Below are 25667 nucleotides of genomic sequence, written 5' to 3'. Positions count from 1 at the left end.
TTATTTGAGCTTTGAGATGTTAATCAGCTGCTCCTGGTTGTTTACAAAACACCTTGTTGCCATGGTTACACATCATAACAAATGTCCAAAAGTAAAAATGTTTCAGTAAAAATCCTTCCAGCTGCACAGCATCCAATACCAGAGTAAACAATCATCTGAAAAAAGTGATTTACATCCAGAAAAAAAGAGAAATTAAAGTTTTCAAAAGCAATAACTCAGAATGAAAGTAACAGAGCTACTCCAACATGCAGCCACCCCGAGTAGCGCAATTCTAGAAAAAAATTATTATTATGTTTCCACCTAAACATCTTCAAGATTCTACGTTTGTTTGATTCCACCATATTTGTTTGCAGACTTTAACCAGTCTAATGTTGGTCAATTGCATGACTTAAGCTTCAGATTCAAGATCCATCCGAGTGCTTTGGGTACGAGTGCATATCTGCATTTCAAAAATTCTTAAGAACATATCTTTAATCTACCAATAAAAAATCTTTCAGGTTGCTCCTTTTATGTAGTTTAGGATAACTTTTTGAATTATGTTATAGTTTGCTGTGAGTACCTTTATTTAGTTGGAGATTCTCACGTTCACATTAGATGGAAAGAAATATGAGATGATAAAATATATTTTGTTTGTAAATAAACATATGAGCAGACCATGAGATGGGATTTGAATGTAAGTAAACCATGTGGCCAGATGGCAAAAGTTAAAAACTGTTCTTGAATAGTAAATATGGGTCATTTTCTAAATTTTCTCACACCAGCCCAATACACAGAATATCAAAGAGGCTGAAACAACATTTAAAGTTTCTGTTTCTTTGATTGTCTGATCTTTCATCTGTCCTGTAGGTTATACTGCGTTCAGCGGCGTGGACTTTGAGGGGACATTTCATGTAAATACGAAAACGGACGACGACTATGTTGGTTTCATATTCGGGTACCAGGACAGCTCCAGTTTTTACGTGGTGATGTGGAAGCAGGTGGAGCAGATCTACTGGCAGGCCATCCCCTTCAGAGCTGTGGCTCAACAAGGAATCCAACTAAAGGTACTGCTGGGCCAAAAATAAAGATTATTCACTAACATGAAAACATGTTAAATGAACATTATTAAACAAGCACTGAACTCCAAAAGTCTATTTAAATACCTTAAAAAAAAGGTGTTGTTTTTCAAGATCAGTTTTTCAGTTTGCTAGAGAAGTTTACCTCAAAATTTTATCAAGAAAAAATGGCTTTTATACTTTCTATTGCTATTATTATATTATTAGTCAAAAAGTGACTGCTCTTCTTGTTCAATTATTTATTTTTATATTTATATGGATGTTTCTGTTCAGTGCCCTGAGATGACTTCTGCTGTGACTTGGCGCTATAACTAAATTGAATTGAATTGAATCTTCTTTTAATGCACAGTTATTTGGAAGGCATTTAAAAAAGTATAGGCAAGAAAAGTATATATTTCTGGCTCCTTTTCTTCTGTTTGGTGTAGTTAGTACCACCCACAGAAAATTTTTCTAAAAACACTGCAAGAGAAAAAAAGAAACTCAAACAGAAAAAGTGCTCTTTGTAACAAGTTTCAATGACTTGCTAACTAACACAGTCCAGAGTCTTAGACTGTATTTGCTGTTTTTGACCAGGCGGTGAAGTCAATCACCGGTCCCGGTGAGACTCTGAGGAACGCTCTGTGGCACACTGGGGACACCAGTGAGCAGATCAAACTTCTGTGGAAGGACCCTCGCAACGTTGGCTGGAAACACAAGACCTCATATCGATGGTTCCTGCAGCACCGACCCGCTGATGGCTACATCAGGTACTGACGGAGCAAAAGGCCATAGAGCTCAGTGGATCTATCAGAACTGCTGCAAACTAAACTAGATTAACTTTGGTTCAGTATTTTTGAGTTACAGTAGATTTTTGCTTCAAAGGGGAAACATTACTTTGATAAATCCAGAATATCTTTGAAAATAAATTAGATGATTCATTTCAACCACTCAGCAGTTCTTCTTCATGAATCTTTCAGTTTTTAATGTTCTGCTTTTTTTTTCCTCTCAGAATTTGCTGCAAAAGCAAATTAGATAGATGGCTGATGTTGACCTTAGGTCTTTATATGGGGATGACTATGGCAGCGTTTCCTTGGTTGACACTGATTATTGCAGTGAAGCCCTGACTTCCTTTGGTGATTTGGATCATTTACAGAGAAACAAAATGTTCTGCTCTCAAACACCTCATAACTTGGTACCTGTGGAGCTTTTTACAAGTGATGCTCTCCATTACCATTTATTCACCAAAGCCCTCTGAACTGATGTCAAATCCTTTCACCTGGTAATTTTGACAGGGGAGATGAACTTGAACCTACAAGCAATCTTTTATTATTTCACTTATTTTATTTGCAGGAGCTTTCTCTCTGAATGTGTCTCCGACTGTTTAATTTAGAGAATGAGCTAATATTTTGTTACTTCCTTTATTGTTCTAGCATTTTTTTTAGTAGTGCTCTGCAATTTAAGTCTCAACGTTTTTTTTGTGGTGCCAATTTTTTGTTTGTTTGTTTACAGCAAGAGCATGATTTATAGAGCAAGATGGTAGTGCAGATTAAGTCTAACAAGTCTTTGCATTTATGTGACAGCTGTGGTTTTCCAAGAGAAGAACCCACATGGGCATTACAATGATGATAAAAAAAATAAAAATTCATGGAAACAGGAGTACTGCATACAACACATAATAGGCCCATTGAAAATTATAGCAATGGCTCGGACAAGGAAAGACCATGTATAGCAGCAGCTGACCTTTACTTTAAAGCTGGGGTGATGAAAAGTGTATGTGACACCCTGTCTAGTGATGATATGTGTGTGAAGTTATGATAAATTAACTTGAGCAGATCATAAGTTATGGAAGGGACAATATAAAGTTGACAGATGGAGACTATACCATAATACAGCCACCTTTGACTGGTGTATAAAAATAATCAGAAGCTAAAAATAGGAATCCAAAATCTACTGCTGTATAATAAAATTTAGAAATCATAAAAATCTGATTCAGAGGAACAAAACGGATGGGGCTCTTACAAAAATGTCTAAAGTCCTGGAAATACTAGTGATGCAGTAAGTAATATAATTATAACAAAGTTTTATTAATAACTCAAACCAGGTGTGTAAGAAGTTTAACTAAAACATGGAATAGACCAAAGCATTTAAACCAAAACAACACAATTGATAGATGATCGCATTAAAAAAGCCAGCAAAGAACTAATAAATTAATTAAATCTGATCCATCTGCTAGAGTTTGTTTTAGTTCACAATGGCTGAAAATATGTTTAATTCTTGCTGTCTTCTGCCGTGCAGAGTTCGTTTCTTTGAGGGTCGTCAGATGGTGGCGGACACAGGTGTCGTCATCGACACCACGATGAGAGGAGGCCGGCTCGGAGTCTTCTGCTTCTCCCAGGAGAACATCATCTGGGCCAACCTGCGTTACCGCTGCAACGGTGAGCCGACTCCTCAAAAAGCTGCTGAGAGAAAACTTTGCTACAGCATAGTTCAAATTAAAAAAAAATATTTAGTAAACACGTTTTTTCTGCTCAGAACATGTTCTGCATAAGTCTGTCTGGGCAATTTAAATGTTTATTTAGTTCATGTTTAAATTGTGTAAGCTGTTATATATAATAAATATAATAAGGTAAAAGAAAGTTTAAGTTACTGTACTTAAAAAGATTTAAAGTACATTTTATTAAGTTTAGGATTAAACTTATGTAGAGCTAATGTTTTGCATATTGAAAAACTGATGCTTTAAAATTCAAAAACAGCAATAAATAAAAGTCTAAAACATTTTTAAATGTTTCTTTTTTTATTATTATTTCTTTTCATAGACACTCTTCCTGAGGACTTTGACACCTACCAATCCAAGCAGGTCCAGCTGGTGGCCTGACGACAGCAAACAAACCCAAAGAAAGCATGATCCAGCACACAACCAGAGCCCAGACTGAACATCATCAAAGCTCCATCAGACATGAAGCGCAGGAGCACAGCAGCAAAAACCTTCAACAGGAGACCAACAACACTGTCACATATTTTGTTACTTAACTCAAATTTCTTTCTTTAAATGCATCGCTAACATTACCTTGTACAAAAACTGAACTGTCTGGTAAAGCTGAGTAAAAACAGCTTCAAATAAAATCCACAACTGCTCATGTTCCAAAATAAAGGCCCAATATCAGAAGTTAATTTTCTGGTTAGTCTTTAGCCGTACGATGCAAAAATGTTGGATTTTATCTTCTGTAAAATGACAACATTTAGAACTGCTTTGTTGATTATGGTTAATTTCTAAAAGAATTGCTGTGTTTTTGTCAAAAATAAAAAAAAATACAAAAAAAAATTGACTATGACTGTAAACATTTGCGTGCATAATGTTGGTAAATATATATGATACTGTGAATAAAGCATGAACTAGTCTTCATAATGCATGCTGTTTAAAAACAAACTGAAAAAAAACTAAATTAATATTTCAAAATGCATGGTAATTTTACTGTTTTAATCACATTTTGACTCATAACATTCAGTGATGTACAGGGGGAAAAAAGCAAGAACGGCTCACAGAGTTTCTTCAAGGCTATTTTAACCTCTAGATACAATTAGAAATTAACTACCTTCATGTGACTATCCTAGCTAGCTAACACTAAATGAGGCAAAGACCACAAGAACAGCTGTTTTAGCTTTCTGCTACTCCACAGCTGAATACTGTGCTCTCATTTGGTGCAGATCCACTCATGCTAAAAAGATGAAGCCTGCCACATCATAACAGGGACCATTCCCCCTACTCAACAAACTATCTGGTACTGCTCCACCTGCAATACAAAAAGAGTCAATCAATGAAATCGGGAAAAATAAGAAAAAAGCAATATGACACCCATATGCTCATTGACCTGCCTTGGTACATTTAAAATCCAGAAAAAAATAATAAATAAAATAACACCAAGTTTACCAATGAACATAACACATAGTAAATTCAGAATAAAGTAATTGTGACACACATTTATGTTTTGTCACATTCTGATATACTTTTGATTTTAATTAAAGTAGCAGTATTTATGTACATCATAAACTGAGCAATTCTGGGTTTTCCAGAAATAAGTACTGTATTACATTACTAGTGATTTAGCTCCAATTAATATGGGGGCATCGTGCCCATGCCGGTTGGTGTGATGGGGCGCCGTCTTTCCTCAGACTGGCTTGAGATAAAGCTGGAAGTTTACCACTTGTTGCCAACCTCATCATTTTCTCTTCTTTACAGAACACATTTAATCTTGTGACAGGCCTCACACCCGAGAGCTGTTATTGAATGGTAAGATTTGGCACAAACAATTATAGAGAACCCAGCTATCCCCAAATCTCTTCTGAATCAACACTCACCTGCAGACAAACCACATTTTGTCATCCTGGGAGTGTTCAGCATCTGAAGTGAGGATCAGCAGCTCAGCAACACCATAAATGATGGATTTCCCCTCATTTTTCTTCAGCCCATTCATTCACTTCATATCTACCGTATTTTTCGGACTATAAGGCGCACTTAAAATCCTTTATTTTTTTCAAAAATCAACAGTGAGCCTTATAATCAGGAGCGCCTTATGCATTAATTCTGGTTGTGCTTACGGACTTCGAACCGATTTTATGTGGTACACGACGCTCAAAAAGCTGTCAAAATGTTTTAATGCACCTTATAATCTGGTGCACCTTATAGTCTGAAAAATACGGTACTCAGAGCTGTGTTTGCTGCAGCTTCAAAGGTGATTTCGATAGAACTGATTTGCAGCTTGGTCTTGACAAAAATCACACAGTCTGAATGAGATCAATGAAACAAACTCTGGTTTCAGGAAGAGCCAAACACTATTGCTGTATTTTATAAGCCAAACACAAAATCCATCTAGGAAGATGCAGAGAGCTCGATGCTCACCTGAAGTGACTGAACTGTGACTGCAACACCCGAGGCTTAAGTCTTTTAACATTTATAGCCAAATGTTGCACATTTTTATGCACCTACGGTGTATAGTGTATTTGTTTCGTCTGTTTGGACTCAAGAAAATCCAACACAATTCTGGTTCAAACTATGAAATGGTCTGGACCAGGGAGCCTTTTGTTTTTAGACGGCCTTATTACGGCAATCAAAGGAGCCAGCAGACATTAAATTAGAAATTAGGCAGGGATTTAAATTAAAAGAGACTTTAAATGACTTGTTTTTCCTTTTCCTGTGAGGAGTTTGTAATAAAAGTTGTCAAAAATGTCTTGAACATAACGGCTCTCTGTGGAGCTCAGAAGAAACTTTGGTGTCAAATCTTTAAAGTAACTATATAACTAATGAACCATGGTAAGATGAACTGTGATGGAAAGAAATAGCATAAACAAGCAAATTATGTTTGTTTCCCATAACGACTCAAAACAAAAATGTAACTTAAAACATTTTAAAACCCTGGTGGAAACTGGACTGAATGGTTCAACCAAGTGGAAGTAGGGAAGCATCTGTGATAGAATGAAAATGTGCAAAAACATGAATTGTGTTGTTGTGGGGCAAAGGGAGAGCTTAGACAGGAGTGTATGATGTGATGTTCTCAAGACATTTATGGAATCATAACTTCTTAAACAACAGCAGGGTCAGGCTTGTTCCTTGTTTGTGCTCAATATCTGATAGTTTTTATTGACATTTTATTGTCATATTTGTGGTGATACTATTAAAAGCTTAGAAACCATATTGACTTTGAGGCTGATTAATTGCTGCACACGTTGCCCATCACCTTGCTGGACAATGTACTAAAGTGATAACAGTTTTCATCTACTAAACTTCACTGCAACAAAATGTTTTTTCCCTTAAAAATAGACTTTTACAGTTTGTAAGCTTCTAACAAAAGACTTTCAAAAACATCGGACCCTTTTAGTTTTATTTTCAAACAAGAAAAAAGTAATTTTGGTTATGTAGTTATTTAAAAAAACATTAATTTACTGGGGTTTTTTTTAGGTTAGGGTCATCTTTTGCTTTCCAATTTTCTGAAGGTGGCAGCAAGTTTCAACAAGGTGTCCAGTTTTGCACACGAGCTAAATTAAAGTAAAAGACATGGCTTTTTTTTTTTAACTCAACATCTTTTAGTGGAAATCAACATTCTGAACATTTCACAAGCATGCACATATCCAAAATAATCTTTTAAATTTGCATTTGGAAATACAGATTACAAAATAGAAACGATAGCAAAGACATTTTACAACAGGATCGAAACATCATGCATGTCTACAGCAACACGCTGCGATGTTGTGAAAGGACATTGGACTTTTTTTTTTTTTAATCAGTATTTTCTGCAAATCAAGACTTTATGCAGAGAAAAATTTGTCTTCCACATTCAGTTTAATTGATGGTTTTCTTTCATTTTATAAACAAATGGTCACATAAAGAGAATCACATGGCAACAAAGAAATACTACAGGTCTCTTACTACGACTTACAGGACAACAGTGATATAATGCTATTCTCACTAGAAGCTTTAAGTGGAACATAAACTGTAATTCCAGAGCTTTTCATAGGTTTAAATGAAATGTAGTCATTTGTTATTAAAGGGACATATTTAAACACCTACAAATCCTCAAACACACAACTTCGGTTTCTCCTTAAGCTTGAGAAGTGATAAGTCAGTAACTGAGGTCTTGGTTTCACAAAATCTGACAAGTCCAAATTAATTTGTGCAGTAAAAAAACAAAACCATCAGCTGGACTTTACTTTCCACATTTCGTCATGTAATAAATAAACCCCAACTCCGATACACAAATCATACTCACATGTATATAAGTATGTATGTATACAAAGCATCCATGTTCTCTTTAAATGTGTTTATTTTAATTTAAGGAAAGATTAATTAGCTGCCTAAACTGATATAAAGTGTTTTCCAGTGTAACATTTGCTGTCAGCATATCTAATTCCTAATCATTTCTATTGAAAAGCACGTCAGCATCTCCAGCAAGTTTTATCTATCAAATCTGCAAGTTTTAGATGGTTAAAGGGGATTTGGATTAAAAAAATAAAAAAGAAATAACGAGAGTAACCTGACGTTAAGAGAAGCCTTGGCTGTCTTTTGTGAAGTGAGACTTTGTTGCAGAGCCTTACAGGACGATAAGCGCATCATTCAAACTGCTTTTTTCAGGGATTCTGAGGTTAAAGGAATTTACTGCAGCCTGTTGGAGCGAATCGACTGATTTAAACTCTGCGAGACTTTCATGTAGATATTTGGAGCATTTGTGTGCATCGATCCTCCCACCACCCTGAGGTCCCCGTTTAATACAAATGATGGTTATAAAAATAATAATCATCATCACACACAGATTCCAACAGGACAGTTAAAGTGAAATTAGTTTAAACTAAAATAATAATAAAAAAACATTTTTGTTTGTTTTTATGGATGAAGCTGCAGCCTCCAACAAGGCCTGCAGAACATGTGTGAACTTAATATTCCGCAGTAAAAAGACCCAAAGTTATATCATGGTAGTTTGAATTTGCATTGATGTTAATGTATAATATATAAAGAAGAGAAAAAGACTTGCCTTTTTCATTTCAACCTGTTTCTGAGACATTTTAGCAATGCAAAAGATATGAAAAACTTTAAATGCTTAACTTGTGGGGTGTCCAGATGTATGTTGTCCATGTTATGTACCCAGATGTTTTTTTTTTTTTTAGATTGCACAGATTTTTTTATTCTTCATCCCTTAACCCACAAAATTAAGATGCACAACCTCATCTTTTTGAAAAATGTGTTTTAAATCAGTTGAACTACGGTATATTGAGCACGGGCCATGCGTCTATTGGGTAATGTATGTATTACCCAATAGAAAAAAAAAACAGAAAAATTACTTAATAACCCTTTTTTTTCTTGGAGTATTTTTTTTTAATCATTACTTAAAGATTGAGGGAAAAGAAATGAGTAGAAAAGAAGCAAATCTGGTTAAATGTTTAAGATTTGATCAAATAAGACATTTTTCAGCATTGGTAACATGTCTCAGACATCTTGCATACTAGTTGTGATCTGCATGCACTGCTGTGAAATCATATTTTATGAATCAGAGAAACATACTTCCTCCTGAACATAAGTCTTTGTACTGGAGAACTTAGAACTGTGGGAACAGAAACAGTGATGCTCTCCGTTCCCTTCAGACACAAGAACCCAAGTTGCACTGGAGTAAGCCCTTTCTAATTTTGCATCTTCTAAAATCTGAACACATTTGAAAACGAACATAAAGACAAGCCACAGTTTAGTGTACAAAAGAAAATATAGAATCCATCTGTTTGTATACATCACAATATATCTGGTGTGAAACAGTCGGCATTCACATCGGGCAGAACCGTCTCCCGCTCAAACGCCAGGGAGTCACAACTAAAGTGCAAAGCAACTAGTGGACTAAACATTGCACAAAAACAGGGGAAATAATTGCAGTTCACTTTACCCAACCCAGAACCTGACATGACAACCTGACAGGCAAAACAGAAATAAATAAGAATAATCACATTGGTTTTAAAACTCACGCCACTTGAGCATAGCAAGATCAAGATCCTGTACATAACATGAGATAAGAACCTGTTTAATGTCTTTCATGTCATGCAGTTGACTGCATAATGCAGAGGCTTTAGGGGTCCACAAATGCAAACTATCAGTGCACGTGCCAAACTGCAGCCTTTACAAGACAGGACCTTCCATTATGTCAAGGACACCAACAGGATGAGCTGGCTGAGAAGGGACCAAATCAACTGCAGGGTCTATGAAAATCAAACGGTTTCCATCATACGCAGGGATGCTACAGTAGGAAGAGGAGGCGGAACAAGCAACAGTCTGTTTCTTCAGAAGAGGGGTGGGGTGGGGACTGCAGAGCCAAGAGAGGAAGCTTGGTCCAACAGTAACAGGACCAAATGTGCCAAGCTTCGGCTCGTTTGGCTAAAACTAGGATGGAGGGATTACATTCTTTTATCATTCGAGAAGTAGCGTTGTACAGAGACGGAGGTAACAGAGTCACTTAACAGTTCACTGTTGCACAGGAGAAACCCACACATGCATCCCTTTAGACTTGGTGATAGTGTTATGTTACACAAATCAAACCTGCACAGAGTTAAAGAAGGCCTTCGTTTGGAGGTCTGGACTGTCAGCGTAGTCATGCATTTTGTTTCAGCTATAGTATGTACAAAGTCTGAATAACTCGTCTTCAGCAGGATGAGAGAAGGGAAATGACGGGAAAGCTCCAACCTCTGGCAACACAACTGTGAAGTCTGAACACAACAATGTTGTCTCAGTTTTTTCTTCCTCTTAGGTAACCAAAAAAAACAACAAAAAAAAACATTGTAAACAAAACAAAAAAATCTGCAGATATTTTTCAGAGACTTAAAGAAAAAATCCAACAAAAGTGATGAGAAATCAGTAACCGGTGAAGTGTCGTACACTTTGGGCTATTTTTGATTGGCTTCGACATCATTGATCTTAATCACGTTAAGTGTTTTGAAATGCTTTCTGTGGGATGGATTAGTGACATTAAAACTAATAATTAATTAAATTAAAAGGCAGTGGAAATTTTGACAAAAAAAAAAAGGAGTAACTCAAACATCTAAGCATAGCTGGATTCATCTGTGGAGTTCTTTTCACCAACAGGAAAGAAAAAGAACCATTTCAGTCACTGATTGTCATATCGCCACCACAACGCACAATATCCTGCACTGCTATACTTCATCTAGTTTACATTTCCTACAATGACTCTAGGTAGTTAAGCAATAATGTGGCACACTACAGAGATAACTTCCACACAAAATGAAAAGGAACGTAGCCCATAATGGTTGTTTTTGTATTTCTCGAGTGAGGTTACATTTCTGAGCAACGTGCAGGTTTTAGCCATAAAACACCTTTGTTTCTTAACAGTTTGACAAGAATAAATCCAGCAATTTTTGTGAACAATGTTGGATTTTTCCTTTAAGGATCTTTCTCTGTTTTATTTTGTCATCTCATTTGCATAGGAACCACAGGTGTGTCGAAGGCAAACAAAACCGCTGATGAAGCTTTTGCAGCAAACGGTGAACACTTCAACACAAACACTGCAGAGGTAAAAACCAAACTGGATCCCCGTCTCGAAGGGCTTTTCCCATCAGCGCTTTAGCAGAGTAAAAACAGTAGTACATGTGCACACAAATATTACAGTATACCAAAAATGATCCCACAGTATTGGGAAGATCAACACAAGCCTCTCAGGGAAACTGACAAAAAGGCAGAGGCAGATTTTTTTTTGGCACAAACTGTAAAGTTACTGAAGTTCATCCGAGTTTTAAAATTTGAACAACAAAGAGGTCGTTAAGACGATAGTGTGTAAACAGTTTTGGGTTGTAAGATGGCCTCAGTGATTTTAGACTAAACGTTTCTGCTTCTGTGCTACTGAACAAACAGCAAATCTTAGCCCACATAATACACAATAAACTTGTATTTTTTTCTTAAAGAGAACTTTTGCTTAAAGACTCTCTCAAATATCATATATTATACCATATATTTTTAATAAACTCTTTAAAGTCTAAAGATTGCACCCTAATGAACCAAATGATCCTTCAATGGCTCATTTTATGAGCAATACATCAAAGGTCACTTGCATTTTTGTCAGACTCCCTGTAAAGGAGCAAAAAGCCTCCCCATAATTGCCCTCTTTAAATACTTTAAAACCATTTTACCATTTTGCTCCTTGTAAAAAAATAAAATAAAACAACAACAAACAAAAAAAAGCAACAATTTGGCTATAAATTGTACCTCTACAAAATACAGTACATTGATTTGTCAAACCTTACATAACAGAAGCACAGAGACTTAAACTTTTCTTTTAAATACAAGAAAGTTAGGAAAATACGCTGTTACATCAAACACTTAGAACAGTAGAATGTTACTGTAAGGCAAAATCAGGTGATTTCACAGTGACGACCTAAAAAAAACATTAAGATTTTAGTGTTTTCTGGTTTAAAAGCAAATGCCTTCTTCACAAGGAGACTTAAATATGCCGTTTGGCTTTCAGTTATCTGAAGTAAATTTAGATTAACTTTTCTTGTGTCCTAGTTAAATAAAAATACCTGATTGCCCAGAAAGCGTCAATTCCAGTAGCATAAAGTTGATCCACTTGAGCACGCAACTTGTTCTGAAGTGGTGCCAAAAACTGAGATTTAGATTTGCCTATTAGGCTGCAGCACATCAACATCAGAGAATGGCACATCTAACACCAAAGAGCAACTATGGGGACGTTTTACACTCCTTCGTTAACCAAGTAAAGCTTACAAAAACACATATAAATATGTTGGTAATAATAAACACAAGTACACCAGTGAAATTTTACACTAGGCTTACAGACATTTTGGCATCAAAATTTAAGTTATGAAATGAAATATAAAATCTTTAACCAAATAAATAAACATATAAATAGATGTAGCATAAAAACATACAGTACAAGATGAAAATAACATTTGGTTGTCAAAAATAAAGCTTTGAGCATGAAATAGAAAGTTGTTACGCTGCGATGGAATTTCATTGCGGGGTAGCGAGTAAACTGGCTGTTGTTTTTTTCTCCCTCTTTTAGACATAGCCATAAAAATTATTAAACTTAGTGTCTTAGCAGCTTTCTGCTACAAGCAAATATGAATAAAACAAATGTGGATATGCAAAAAGCTATCAAATGTGTTTTTTTTAAATATATGTGGCATGTAATGGAACACTGTAAACACAGTAGGCTAGCGAAAGCGCTGAGCGACCATTTTTCTTCAAAATGATAACGAGGTCATCCTATGGCGAGCCACTGGACGTCTTTTCACCCGTCGTTTTACGGTGGAGATTCATTTCGAAGGGTCAAACACCTGGACAGCCATGCAACAAGGGAGAGGGTTCATCCTGCCCTTTATTTCTCTTCATTCACAAGTTAAGTGTTTTTTTTTCCCCCCTTTCCTCTCACTTTGCTCCGAACCTCAGTCAGCTCATCACGTTACAGCCTGTCCATCCTGAACGTGTCCTCGGTGGCAGGGTCAGTCAGCACCATGTCAGGGTCGTTGAGCATGTGCAGTCCATCCAGAGTGAGCGGGTCAATCTTCAACTCGTCAAGAGGAAACTGAGAGTCTGCGTCAAAGCTGACATCACCAACGCCGGCCAGAGAGTTGGTCAGCTCTTTGGAGAGACTTGGCGGAGATTCACCTGTGACTGAGGAACGTGACATCTGAGAAACTAAAACTCAGGCAAGCCCAACAACAATCAGATCAGTACCTTTAAAAATATATATAAAGATGTAATGTTAGTTTTAAATAGTATCTGAGAACAATTTGGATAGGGAAAAGTTTAGTCTTCATAAAATGCATTTTTAGTTGTAGGAAATAAAGCACATAGTCTTACTCTAAGGTGAAAAAAAAAACATGCAATTTTAATTAAAAAAATAATAATTGGCATAAAACTGATGCTTCTTGTGTCTCAAAATCAATAGATCATCATCTATTTGTTCACATCAATATTTTTTTATGTTTTTTGCCCCTGTCTCTATGAGTTTTCATTTGTTATCATTAGCAAAATATCTCACGAGATCAAAGTTTAGTGAAACTTTTAGAAAGTAATCATTAGTTGACATTCAACTAATTAACATTAGAGCTAACCCAATTTAAGATGACCACCACAGCTAATCAACCTTAGCCAACACAAAAATTACTATAACTCAGTGACTTTTACAGATATTGTAAACCTTAGTGTGGTGGTAGCTGAGGGTCAGTCCCAACAAAAACTCCAAACATTAGCAAATCATATGAGATCATTACACAGAACACTTTGCATAACTTCATATTCAAGCTTTAACTAATATGGCTATAACTTCGTCCTTTCAAAACATAGTCTAAAACACTGGCATGAAAGGTGGCAAGAAATATGCATTTCTTTTGTGGAATTGTAGGCCTTTACAATCTGTAGTTATCATAGTTTGACACAATGTGACCTGTGACAAAGAATACTTCAATAACAAATATAAAACAAAGGCATATATATGCACATATAATGTGCATCTGAGGAGTCGTGTTAAATTCTGCTTAAAAAAACCCAGAAGACTGTTGTGTGAAGATGCCAAGACAGTGCATCCAAAGGATCCGGTGGTGCAGCTACCTGTTAAGATGATGTTTGGGATGTTGCCATGGTTGCTGTAGTTGAGCTGCTGTGAGTCCTGTAGGCTGCTCCCAGTGAGGCCCATCATGGCTGCCTGTGTGTAGTTGAGGGTGGAGCACTGGTTGTACAGGCTGGAGGAGCTGATGGGACTTTCGATCATGTTGAACTGCTCGAGCTGAAAAAAAAAATGCAAAGGGGTAGAGTCAGAAACAATTGGAGGAAAACATATTTGCCCTTATTGCTTTAGCGTAGTCACCTGATGAGAAAGAGCGTTGGTCTGCCTCGATGCCAGCTGCTGATCATAAAAGGAGTCACCAAAAATGCTGCCCACCACAGGAATGTGCTGAAGGATTAAAAAAATAGTGACAAAAATCAAAACTGCAAAGCATTTAGGTCTAGAAGCAAACATTTTAGCAGTAGAAAAACTAAAACATAAAAGAGCTATGAATTAAAAGCAAAGGCTTTTCAGAATCAGGGCTGCTGCTGTGGTCTTAATAAAAAACAATATCTTAAATGAATGACCATCTATGAAAAAAAAAACTGTTTATTAGGGTTTTGATGTTTTTAACCAAATTAGAACAACAAAACAACATGAAGTGAAAGTATGAACATGAGGTGCAGAGAAACTCTTGACAACAGCAGCTCTGTACATGAAGAAACAAATTTGCTTACTGCAGGGGAACTGATTTGTTACTCTACATTACTGTTTGTGTTATAATCATGAGAACACTTAACTCACCACCTCTCAAGTAAACAAGACTTAACAGAGAAAGTCAATAACGGAGGTGGTGGAAAATGCCAGCATTAGTCATATGTCAAATTACTGCCCAAGTGTTTCCCTTAATAATGTTGTTACAGTGGGAAAAAAAAAAGCACAATTGAACACGATCAACCCTGTGTGAATGATTATAAAGTGGTGGAGTCATTATTTAATAATTTGATGCCATATTTCGACTAAACGTGTGACAAAACTCTTCTTAGGAGAAAGTTATGTTTGTTGTTGAGTAAATAGCAAATGTAAACTCAAACCAGTTAACATTTTAAAACCCATAAACAGTCATAGCTTCCATCATCAAGCCATGCACACAGTGAACAGTAACAGCATTAATGAGGAAATGAAAAGTGCAGCTGATGGCACCATGAGTGGATAACTGTGGATAGATGAGAATGATGGGCAGCCTGATGACAGAAGTAAAGAAAAACTATAATAAACTAAAAAAAACATTTTTTCTAGGTGCTTAAGAACCGATGACGCAACATACATAGAGCATGCATAAGGCACTAACAATGTGCGGCTTCCACGAAAAAACAGTACAGAATGATACACAAAGATCTTCACAAGATGGCTGACAAAAACCTCGCTTAGTGTCGTCAGTTGCAAGTCCAGTGTCAATTTCAGTGAGTCTAACTATCTACAGTTAGCATTCCCTCAGGACCCAAGACCCTCTTGGAACAGCAGTGAGGTCAGTGGGTGGGCTCTTACTTGAGGCGAGCCTCCTGGGGAGAATCCTTGATTGGAGACTGGGGAGGTTGGAGACTGAGTGGCTGGTGAGCCAGTCTGATTGCGGTACTGTTGGAGGGAAGAGGGTTAACTTTGCACTAATAATCATTCACTTTTACTAACAATCTCCAAAACAAAGAAGTAAAATGCACAGAGGTTCAAAAGCAGAATGGTTCCAAGTATTTAATTAACTTCATTTCCAACTTTCATACCGAGCTGATACTCATGCTGGCGGTGGTCTGGCTGTCTGGAGACGGGCTGCTTGCTGTGGCTGTCCCAGATGAGGCCGGGGTTGGCAAAGCAATAAGCTGAATGCCCTGTGGGAGAGCCTGCTGCTTCTGAAGATCACTCAGGAGCTGTGCCTGGGCCTGAGGCGTCAGGTGGTTGAACAGGGGATACTGGGCAAGCTGCTGTTCCAGGGTTAGCGTCTCAGCTTGCACAATCTGCACAACGATGCACACAAATTAGTAAGACGTGTTCATTTTTCAAAAAACAACATTTTAACTGAATCTCTTACTGTGATGAAGGCAACTCGGGACAAAAAAAAAGTGATCCTTCAGGCATATATTCACCTGTGTGATGTTAATGGGTGAGGAGAGGGTGGGTGAGAGCTGCTGTGGAGACTGTTGGAGGTGGAGTTCGGAGGTGAGGGTGAGCGGTACCACAGGAGGCTGTCTGCGCTGAGCCGTTACAGTCATGGTAGGCTGAGAGGAAGTGGGGATCCCTGAGAAGAAATTAATACAAACATGACTGATTTTCTTGTGTCAGTCAGAATCAACTTCTACTCAGAGGTGTAAAAGATAGGAGACAAATAATGAGCAAACGATTGCAACCACATATTAATGGAAGAAAATTTCTAATAATTAATTTATTTTCAGAATCAGAATGAGCTTTATTATCATTTTACCGGGATACAGTGAAATTATGTTCGTGCAGTCGTCTGAAAGATGGGCGGAGTGCACGTTGCTGCTGCTATCATAGCGTGGCCCCTTATTCTTTATCAGAATACTTTTAGATAGAAAAAGGCAAAAACCATGAGGGTGGATAGTGGTATTTCAAAAAAAGATCTCTTCACATCTTGTCCAATCAGGACACGATTTGAGACATCAAAAAATCTCTCCCGGAAAGCACATTTATAAACACATTACATATGCATTTGACATCAAAACGTTGAGATTTGTCCATGAGCACTTTCAGATAGACAGGCCATTGTCCTGATGAGATGTTGGTCAACCGGCAGAACCGGAGAAATTTTATAGTCGGCTCGTATCCGAGGCCAAATGGGAGAGTCAGATTCAGATAAGTCACAATTGTTGATTTTCTTCAGGCAGACTGTTTTTCTTGTCAGCCTTGAGTCCTGCTGGAACTTTCTCAGTCCAAAATGACCAGATTTATGGGTATTCCACTTCACTGATTTATTTTATGAGCCTCCTCAAGGTTGATCCCACATGCTGTTGAGTCCTAGAAGCCACAGGTGGCCTGCTATTCTCACAAATCGCCTCCATCTTACAGTTTAGCTCGTTAATCAACTGATTTTGAGTCCTCATAGCACGTAACAAACACAGACTCGGAAGCTTTGCCATGGCCGAAACTGCTGCCGATGTCTTCTTCCAGTTGATAAAACAGAGCCCCGCCGATGCCAAAGAGCAGAACCCTTGCTATCATAAATCCAAAATATAAACGTCTTCAGCGTTTCAATTACAGTATATAGCTTGCTCAGCCATCTGCTGCATGTGTCTGTTATGTGCACGCCATAGCTCAATTTGTCGGTCCATTTCCTGCTCCTTTCTACCATCGCTTGTAAACAAGAAACCCACATGAGCCCTAACCCAGCAGGAGCATAAAATCTTACCTTCAGTAGTAAAGAAGAAATTATAACATAAAAATCAGGAAGTCAACAAAGAGGAGAGTTTCCTTCGGAGTCAGCTCAAGAGCAGAAGATGACATCCGGTGAGTCAGATTCTAAAACGATGGGCAGCGTGTGACTTATGTTGTCGGGCCGAACTGACCAGAAGCTCAGAAAAGCTGAGTGTTCAGAAAGTAAAGAAAATGCAGGACAGCATCTTATTGTATCCTGTTAATAACATTTTGAGAATATTGATATTGTGCTGTACACATTTTATTTTGTAATCATTTGTGCCTCAGATAAAAGTTCTACTGAATTCTACTACTACTTGTTCTACTGAATAAAACTAAATCTGCTGCAACTTTTACACATGAAAGACTGGTTTTTACCATGGCTGGCAGCACTGATGCCCAGGTGGGTGAGGTTTGTGGTCAGGCTGCCCGTGCTGTTGGCGGAGTTAAGCGAGGGGAAGGACACGGTGTCCTCAGGGTCGAGTGGAGTGGAAAGCGGAGGTGGGAACTGGATGTTAGTCAGGTCTGGCAGAGAACCACCAGTGTTGTGAGCAGCTGGAACTACAGATGGATTCAACTCCTGGTCTGGTGATGGAAATATACTAAACAGACAAAAAAAGAAAATAAACAATTGTTCAGTCATTAAAAAAAAAGCTTCTGAACAATACAATCAATTTAGCTATGTTATTTCAGAATTAATTATGATATTGTCTTGGTTGATTTCAGGAGTTAAAAAAAAAACATTTACAAGCTAAGAAACAAATAAGCCTTTGCTAATTTATTATTAGGTGCTGGCTCCTGCAACAAATAAATAAATAAAATTCAAAACTGAAGAAACTGACCACCTTGAAAATGTGTTTATGGTCTTATATAATCCTAAATTGAAAACAGAAACAAATACATGCTGGCAAATGTTATTGATATGGTCTAAACTGTCTGAGATATACCGTACTTTAAAAATCTGCAGCTTCATTATATCTTAAAGTATTCTCTAAATTAGGAAACTAATCATGTGCTCTGACAAAGATTATATAAAAAAAGTATATATTGATGTATTTTAAACTTTACAGAATATGTGATTGCAGTTTGAGCTGATCTTGAAAAACGCCAATTCACCTACATTTAAAAATGCTAATGGAATAGAAAAGCGTACGACAGTTTTTATTTATTTGTTGTTGTTTTTTTTGTTTTTGATGACTGCATTTCCTGGTGATCAATACCACTGTGAAATATTGAATGCAGTGGAATAATAAAATTATTAATTCAGGTGCTAGTTCTGTTGAGATGAAAATGACACCTCATCCAGCCACTTGTTAGTTATATTAATTTGATGAAATCATTATAGTTTGTCTTATGTTGGGGGGAATTATAAATCCCTTTTGGTCTATCACCACTGTAACTGGTGATATATGCTTTGCAGTACACCAAACAGCGATCTTTGTTCAACCTTGCTGCCTACAGGCTGCTATTCTTCATTGACATTTCACTTTAATGAATAATTAAACTTTAAACAAACAAAAAAAACCTCACTTGATTCCTGGGACATCACATGCATTAGGCTTTGATGCGTCATCCTGAGAAGATAATGTAAACATGAGCCACAATTCACATACTGATGAGTACACTTTGCAGTCCCTCATTTGTACCTTTTTGTCATCCCACAGCTGTTTCTGAGCATCCTTGTCTGTATCAGACTCTGAATTTTCTGTCCCAGGCACCGATAGCAGCAGCACTAATCAGAAAAACACAAGACAAAGAATTCAAATTATTGGAAAGAAAAGAGTCATCAATATTTGAGCCAGTCAAGCTGAAAATAGTACTGCTGTGCACCAGATTCCTTCAAGTCTAAAAATAGCAAGGTGACCACTAGACAGACTGAATGGAAACCAGCTAATCTTGACTTCACTGTATTAAAGCATCACACAAAAAAGGCACAATCAATAAATAATCGGTTGTTTATCGATTATGCTCTCTAGGTAAATGAGCTTTATTCAGAAATGTCTCCACGGCCTGCTGAGTGCAGGGCTAGCATGCTGAAACACTTCTTTGCAGATCAGTATCCATTTACACTATAAATATTTCACCACGCAGTAGAATCTGCCTGTATGTGACATCAACCCTTTTATGTCATTCACTGTTTGCTGGCTGGATTTGCACAGTGCACATGAATAAATAAAAGAGTCTCTGTGTCTTTGTAACTGGATGCCTCTTCACCTCGTTTAGGCTGCAGCTCCTGTGATCCCCCTGAAAACATCTCCTGGGGCTTCGGGTTCATGGCGCTCTGGTGTAAGGCGGAGTCTGAATTTGTCCTGCGTGTGTTAAAAAAGATGAGATGTTAGCAAAATGTTCTAGCAGCTAACTTTCAAGCATCGGAGATCATAGTGCTGTTACTGAACCATATTTGTCATCATGCTGCTCAGTATGTGGCTGTCGGGCTTTGACGTTTCTATATCAACCAGTCGGTTCAAAGTTGTTTCATTTAAGTTTTGGAAGTGAGGAAAGTGTGTGCGCTGGTTGTAGTATTGGCAAATGGACCAACGAGATGGCTCACCTTCTCCAGCTAGTGTCTGGCGGTGGGGAGAGGTAAACTGAGCTGTAAGGACAGCTATCAATGTGAATCTAGTCAAGGGTAATAAAGCAGAGATTTAAAAAAAATAATCATTGATAATCTTTATTTTCATTCCTCTCTTGGATGATCTATTCTAACACCTGATCAGTCAAAGTAGTTTAAATCAGCTAATACTAGTGTTCCTCGTCTGTCATTTTTTCTTTCAACTGTATTTACCTCTACTGATGCAAATAAAAACTCAAAGACAAAAAATTGTCACAATCTGGTCAGATTTGATCTGAAAATAGTCCCTGACTAACGTGTCATATCACATAACTCTGACAAAAAAAATACTGGGATGGAGAATCTCTAGAAACAGATATGAAGCTGTTTTTTATTATTATTATTAAAATTCCACCAAAGCAACACCCAACATAAAACATTAGGATTAGCACATCGTTCATCAGAAAGGATATTTGGCGACCGTGTTTGTCAACTGACAGAGGGCGGCGGTGAGGAGATGTGATGCGGTTCCGGTCACGGTAAACGCGGTCCACCAGCCCGTGGTGTCTATTTGTCCGACTGGTATCCAGCACAGAGTTCTAGAGTGAACACACCAGATGAATCAGGCTAGAAAAGCACTAATACGCAGAGCCAAACTCATTATTAGGAAAAATGGTGCAAATGTGTTCACTTCAAAATGAGTCAAGCCATGGGCCCCCCATATTGATGTTTGAGTTGGCAAATGTATTTAAAGATGGAAAGCCATGACAAGCAATGGTGTAATTTAAAATTTGCAGAAATAAATTAGAATGCTAAAGAAAAGGAAAACCTGTAAAATGTCTCTTCTGTCACTAGTAAGCCTTAATAAAACTTGGTGGAATTTGCAGCTATGTCCTACTGTTATCACAGCCGAAGAAAAGCCAGCAAACCCTCTAAAGAAATGTATAGAGCCTGTTTTGATCTAAATTTTCAACAATATTTAAAACACCTATAACCCATGTGTGTCCAACATTCACCAACAGCTGACAGGAATACACTGATCTGCAACAAACCATTGCCAAGAGGCTAAGGGCTCACCTGAAAAGGCAGGTCAATGTTGCCATTTCCAATCTGATTGACATTGGGCAGTGAGCCTCCATAGTACTGTCCACGATTCTGCCCTAGTTGCAAATACTGGGTCTTCTGTAACTGCAACTGTGCAAAGTAAAATTGCATGAAAGCATGAGAGAATGACTGATCCGATACATAAAGAAGAATGCTAAAAATGAATGATGATGTCTACAATGATTAATGAATTTATTAACTGAAAGATGTAACATGACACAGCAGTCAAATGAGGCTTTTATGAACAATGAAGAGGCAGACAATGACAATGTTACGAAAAGTTACTTGAATAATAAACCAGCTGATGTGAATGAGACCTGATTGATGACTGGTGTAATTACAAATTGACTTTTTTTTATGTAACACACAAGGCAGTTTCATTAACTTTGTGTCTTAATACAAAACTTGGCCACAAAGTCATGTATGTAATTAAAAACAACAGTAATGCTTGCACACCAAGGACAACTGCAATCACACTGATGATGATCGGAAGTAACGTAACAGATGGAAGTCTGTATGGCAACACAAGGAAATCAGGCAAACACCATAAAACTGTGTCGTTTATTATTTTCTTTTCCTGCAGTAAACAACAGTACAACTTAGACTGGTGTACTGTAACCTAATGTGTGTGCATCATTTCCAGCAAACAAATCAACAATTAACAAAAACACTTCCTGGCATCATTATGGCTCAAAGAGGTGACTCAGTCAGTTTATTTATTTAGTTTGTATGTTGGCGGCGCTTCCTGCTCAATTAAACCTTCTTATTTTAAACATGTGCTTATAGCTGAGAGGAATGAAGTGGCTCGTGTCTATGGCCATTTCTGCCAGGGTCTTGTAATAGACAAGTAATAGACTTGTAATAGACTCCCATCAAAATAATGAAATGGACCACTTTCTTACTCGGCTTTCCCGTGCACTAGTCTCTTACATTGTGAGGGAGAAAAGTAACTATCTATATTAAAGTTTACTTAAGTTAAAAATAATCCATAGTACATACAAAATAAAAAGGATTTTTTTAAATTGTGTATCTTTACATGCAATTAAATAAATAAAAACAACATGAGGCACTGAATTACAGTTAAAATATGTGTAAATCTTATTATTGTTTGGATCAGCTGTCATGGATGAAACAGTTAAAAAATTAAATAAATTAACACCCTGCTGTGAAAACCACCCCCATCACTGGAAGCACATTTCAAGGCACTTGTTTTCACTTATAAAGTTACTACAAAACCAAAAGCACGTAGGTTCTCCCGATTTTCAGTACCCTTAAGGGCATAATTGAAATGTCAATTTTATTTATATAGCTCATATGAATATTGATGAAATATTATTGTTATATATGCACGAGTGACATTTTTGGTGCCAGAAGTACACCCCTTATTTTTTTATAGGAAAAAAAAATACATACAACTACAAAATTCACTTGCTTTACCGAGACCAACTAAAAAGCTCCGTGTAGTAGGGCTACACAATATTAGAAAAAGCCGCAATGTGTGATTTTTTTAAACTTTCCTTTTCTTTTGGCTGCTCCCTTCCTCAGGGGTCACCACAGTGAACTAACTCACGCAAAGACTTGGAAATTGTTTTTTATGCTAGATGCCCTTCGTGACGCAACCGCAGACCACCGAGCTACCACAACCACTGTGTGGAGCAGGGAGCTGCCATCTAGGGTGCCCAGGGGAGAAGATGATGTGGGTTAAGGGCCTTCCTTGCTCTAGGACCCAGAGTGGGACAGATGAGGGTGGAGACAGGTGTTTGTGCTTCACCTTTCCCATCCATCTTTACTGTTTAATGTTGCAATGATTGTATCAATTGCAATAAATCAACATTTTCTCTTCAGTCATCACTATCATCTAAACCAGTGAAAGTCTACTGGATTGAACAGATATGGCAAAATGTGTCAGAATGTGCACAGGCTGCATAGCAAAATAAGTGAAAATATAGATTTTTGAAGAAATGGAGATTTGCACAAAAAGTAGTCCATAAAGCCACCATCTAGCAATCCCAGTACATAAAATACCAAATATCCGTCCTAATCTAACTTTAAATTGTAATTTTCAGGTAAATCTTCAGAAATAACTCTCTCTTGTATTCTTAATAATTTCCTAAGAAATTGTACTTTTTTTTCTCTGCCTGCTGCCTTGGGAAATCCCTTCATATAAGTTTGGCTTCATTTTAAAGGTCAGGCTTTTCCCTTCTAAAATATCGGACTGAAATGGCCAATGTCATAATTCTAGACAAACAAGAATTGAGTTTTTAAACAATAAACAAGCATACTTGTCGCCAGGTCATGAAATAAATCACTGAATATTATTATCATATTATTAAATTATTAAAAACAAACTATGCATCATTTTTGAAGCATTTGAAATAGAAAATTTGAAATTACATTTAGAAAAATTCCCCATTGTGGTTTATTTTCGAGTTTAACCATTGGTAACCGTGTAGCCATTTTTGTGCTGGCTAATGTTGTTTAGCTGTGGGGGCATTTTCCAGCATCTATTATTAGCATGCAGAAAGAAAAAGGCATGGTACTTGAAATATATTTACAACCCTGATATTGACTGATATTACAATGATGATAAATTTGCTAAATATTGTGCAGCCCTTGTCGATTTACTGTAATAAATGTACATCACTTGATTATTATATCTCAAAATGAAATTATTGCAAATAACTAAGTCGTTAAAATAGAGAGAAAAAAATAGTAAATATATCATTTATCACTTTCACTCATGATAAAGGAACACGGCTGCCTTGAAACGCGTTTCCTGGGACAGGGGTACTTTTCTCAGCACAACACCGGGGGCGGAGGGAATCCACGGCTTGTGAAGCTGGTTAACGTTTGATTGGCTAACCAAAGCTGCCTCAGCCCTGCCAGAGATCTCAGTCAGGGTTCGCTGTCTAGCTGCCGACTGCCTCATACATGTTATGCAGTGATTCGTGCGCCCGTAAACAAACGACAGCGTGCTGTGGCAGCTCGGAGCAGACCCAGACAGCAGAGCGAGAAACAGGTGCACATATTCACAGCGAGCTAGCCAAAAGCTAATTAACGTTGCACTCGTATTCGAAAAATAAATAATAAATAAACACAAGCGTGCGCGTTCATAATTGGAAACCTGTCCATGTCGAACTGTTGCAGTCGAGGACGTTAACGAGAACTTTAAACAATTTATCAACCTAATGTTTCTGTATCTCCGCAGTGCCACACAGCAGCTCGCCGAATGTAAACAGCCAGGCTGCGAGAGCGCTTACCCGCGCGGCTCTGGTGATGTTCAGGTCCTTCATCACCTCCTCGAAGGCGGCCGTCTCTTCCGCCTGCTTCTGGTTATGCAAAGCGATTTTTTCGCTAAATTTGCGAGGATTATTAGAGGACGCCATCTTTCCCCTCTTCTTCTCAATGGAATGTTACGCTACGCGCAGCGCGAGGGCCTGCGGTTGTCGTCACGACGTCCGCTCAACGTGCCTATTGATGTTGCCGCTCTCTGCTCCCACTGTTGCCAGAGTTTGAGGCAGGGTGAGCTCCAGATAAAATAAGACTCACCACAGGGGGAATCGTGTGCCCTAGATGCCTGTTATAAATAGTAGCATAAAGAAATACATAAAAAGGGTATTCACATCTAGTGGAATAAAATCATCAGCCAGAAAACATTGTCCAGGTAGAAAGTGACCTGATAAATTAAATACAGTGCAGCTTTGCACGTTTTATGTTAACTACAACACCTGCATTGCCATTTTTAACATTAAATAACATAACTTTTCTAAAACTGCAACAATAGATGTATTTGTTGTTGCAAATTTTGCAACGAGCAAGAGAGCGTCATACTTAGCCAAAAACACAACTTTAAATATTTCCTAATCCTAACTGAATTCGCTAATGAAATGCACGCATTCTCTTTTTAAAAAAGTCCTTTTAGATTCTGGGAACTGAAAATGTCTTTGCATCAAACAAGGTTTCTGCTTATACATGAAACAAAATGATTGTTCAAGGTGTGAGAAAAAATACCAACAGATTAAAGGCAAGCCCTCCTCACCCCAAACAAGAGCCTAAACTTCACAGTTACCAATTTGTTTCAGTAGCACCTTTAATTAGAAAATGTAACCAAAAAAAGAACATTAAGATTATAACAATTGTTACAGGTGAACCTATTTCAGGCAGAAGCTTTGCTGAACAGTCATGCCTTTTGTAACGTGTTAATAGTTTTTAATCCCATGTGGCACGTTAGTCTCAAAGTATGTCATTCCACCAAACAAAGACAAAAAATACACTCCAACAGGTTTCATTTTTAAGCATATTACACCTTTAATGAAAAATAAAGTGACACAAATAGTATACATTCCCCACTGAGTACAGATTTTTGTTGTATTGCACTTCAACAATATATTGTGCTTTCATAGTACAGGTAGAACAAGACACATAAAGGCAGACAGACAAAAAACATTTTGGAAGAGGAAAATGGTCACCATCATGTAGGTCATATTCAAAAGGAAAAAAATATATGTGCATCAG

The 25667-nt window shown here is 37.5% G+C and overlaps 2 protein-coding genes across 2 annotated transcripts in view; one reads left to right on the top strand and one right to left on the bottom strand.

The window, feature by feature from the left end:
* The window catches only part of LOC119430598 (cartilage oligomeric matrix protein), a gene marked incomplete at its 5' end in the record, with an annotated part of 568315 nt that extends 564129 nt beyond the window's left edge, over positions 1 to 4186 (top strand). The window contains 4 exons of the mRNA XM_037698029.1: positions 847 to 1043; positions 1629 to 1801; positions 3330 to 3469; positions 3851 to 4186. Coding sequence (XP_037553957.1) covers positions 847 to 1043; positions 1629 to 1801; positions 3330 to 3469; positions 3851 to 3909 — 569 coding nt within the window. The remainder of the gene's footprint in view (positions 1 to 846; positions 1044 to 1628; positions 1802 to 3329; positions 3470 to 3850) is intronic.
* An 8715-nt stretch (positions 4187 to 12901) lies between these two features.
* crtc1b (CREB regulated transcription coactivator 1b) lies at positions 12902 to 24576 on the bottom strand. The gene is made up of 14 exons (XM_037674556.1): positions 24413 to 24576; positions 21126 to 21242; positions 20522 to 20647; positions 20049 to 20110; positions 19712 to 19806; positions 19144 to 19229; positions 19028 to 19071; positions 17876 to 18099; positions 16213 to 16364; positions 15853 to 16083; positions 15623 to 15709; positions 14396 to 14482; positions 14140 to 14314; positions 12902 to 13200 (listed from the first exon to the last, which is right to left on the bottom strand). Exons 1-14 carry the CDS (start codon positions 24536 to 24538, stop codon positions 12989 to 12991), a joined length of 1824 nt encoding a protein of 607 aa, XP_037530484.1. The 5' UTR covers positions 24539 to 24576; the 3' UTR covers positions 12902 to 12988.
* Between the last annotated feature and the right edge of the window lie 1091 nt (positions 24577 to 25667).

Source organism: Nematolebias whitei, chromosome 3 (assembly GCF_014905685.2).
Source record: "Nematolebias whitei isolate Nwh7 chromosome 3, NemWhi1, whole genome shotgun sequence".
NCBI classification, from domain to species: domain Eukaryota; kingdom Metazoa; phylum Chordata; class Actinopteri; order Cyprinodontiformes; family Rivulidae; genus Nematolebias; species Nematolebias whitei.
Note: the sequence above shows the minus strand (reverse complement) of the source record. Positions and strands in the feature narration are given on the sequence as shown.

Excerpts from the sequence above, each read along its gene's own strand:
- crtc1b (XM_037674556.1), bottom strand. The coding sequence starts at position 24,538 with ATGGCGTCCTCTAATAATCCTCGCAAATTTAGCGAAAAAATCGCTTTG. Across the intron at positions 16,365-17,875 it reads CATCAGTGCTGCCAGCCATG|GGATCCCCACTTCCTCTCAG; the intron begins GTAAAAACCAGT and ends ATTTCTTCTCAG. Across the intron at positions 14,315-14,395 it reads CCAACGCTCTTTCTCATCAG|CTCGAGCAGTTCAACATGAT; the intron begins GTGACTACGCTA and ends TTTTTTTTTCAG.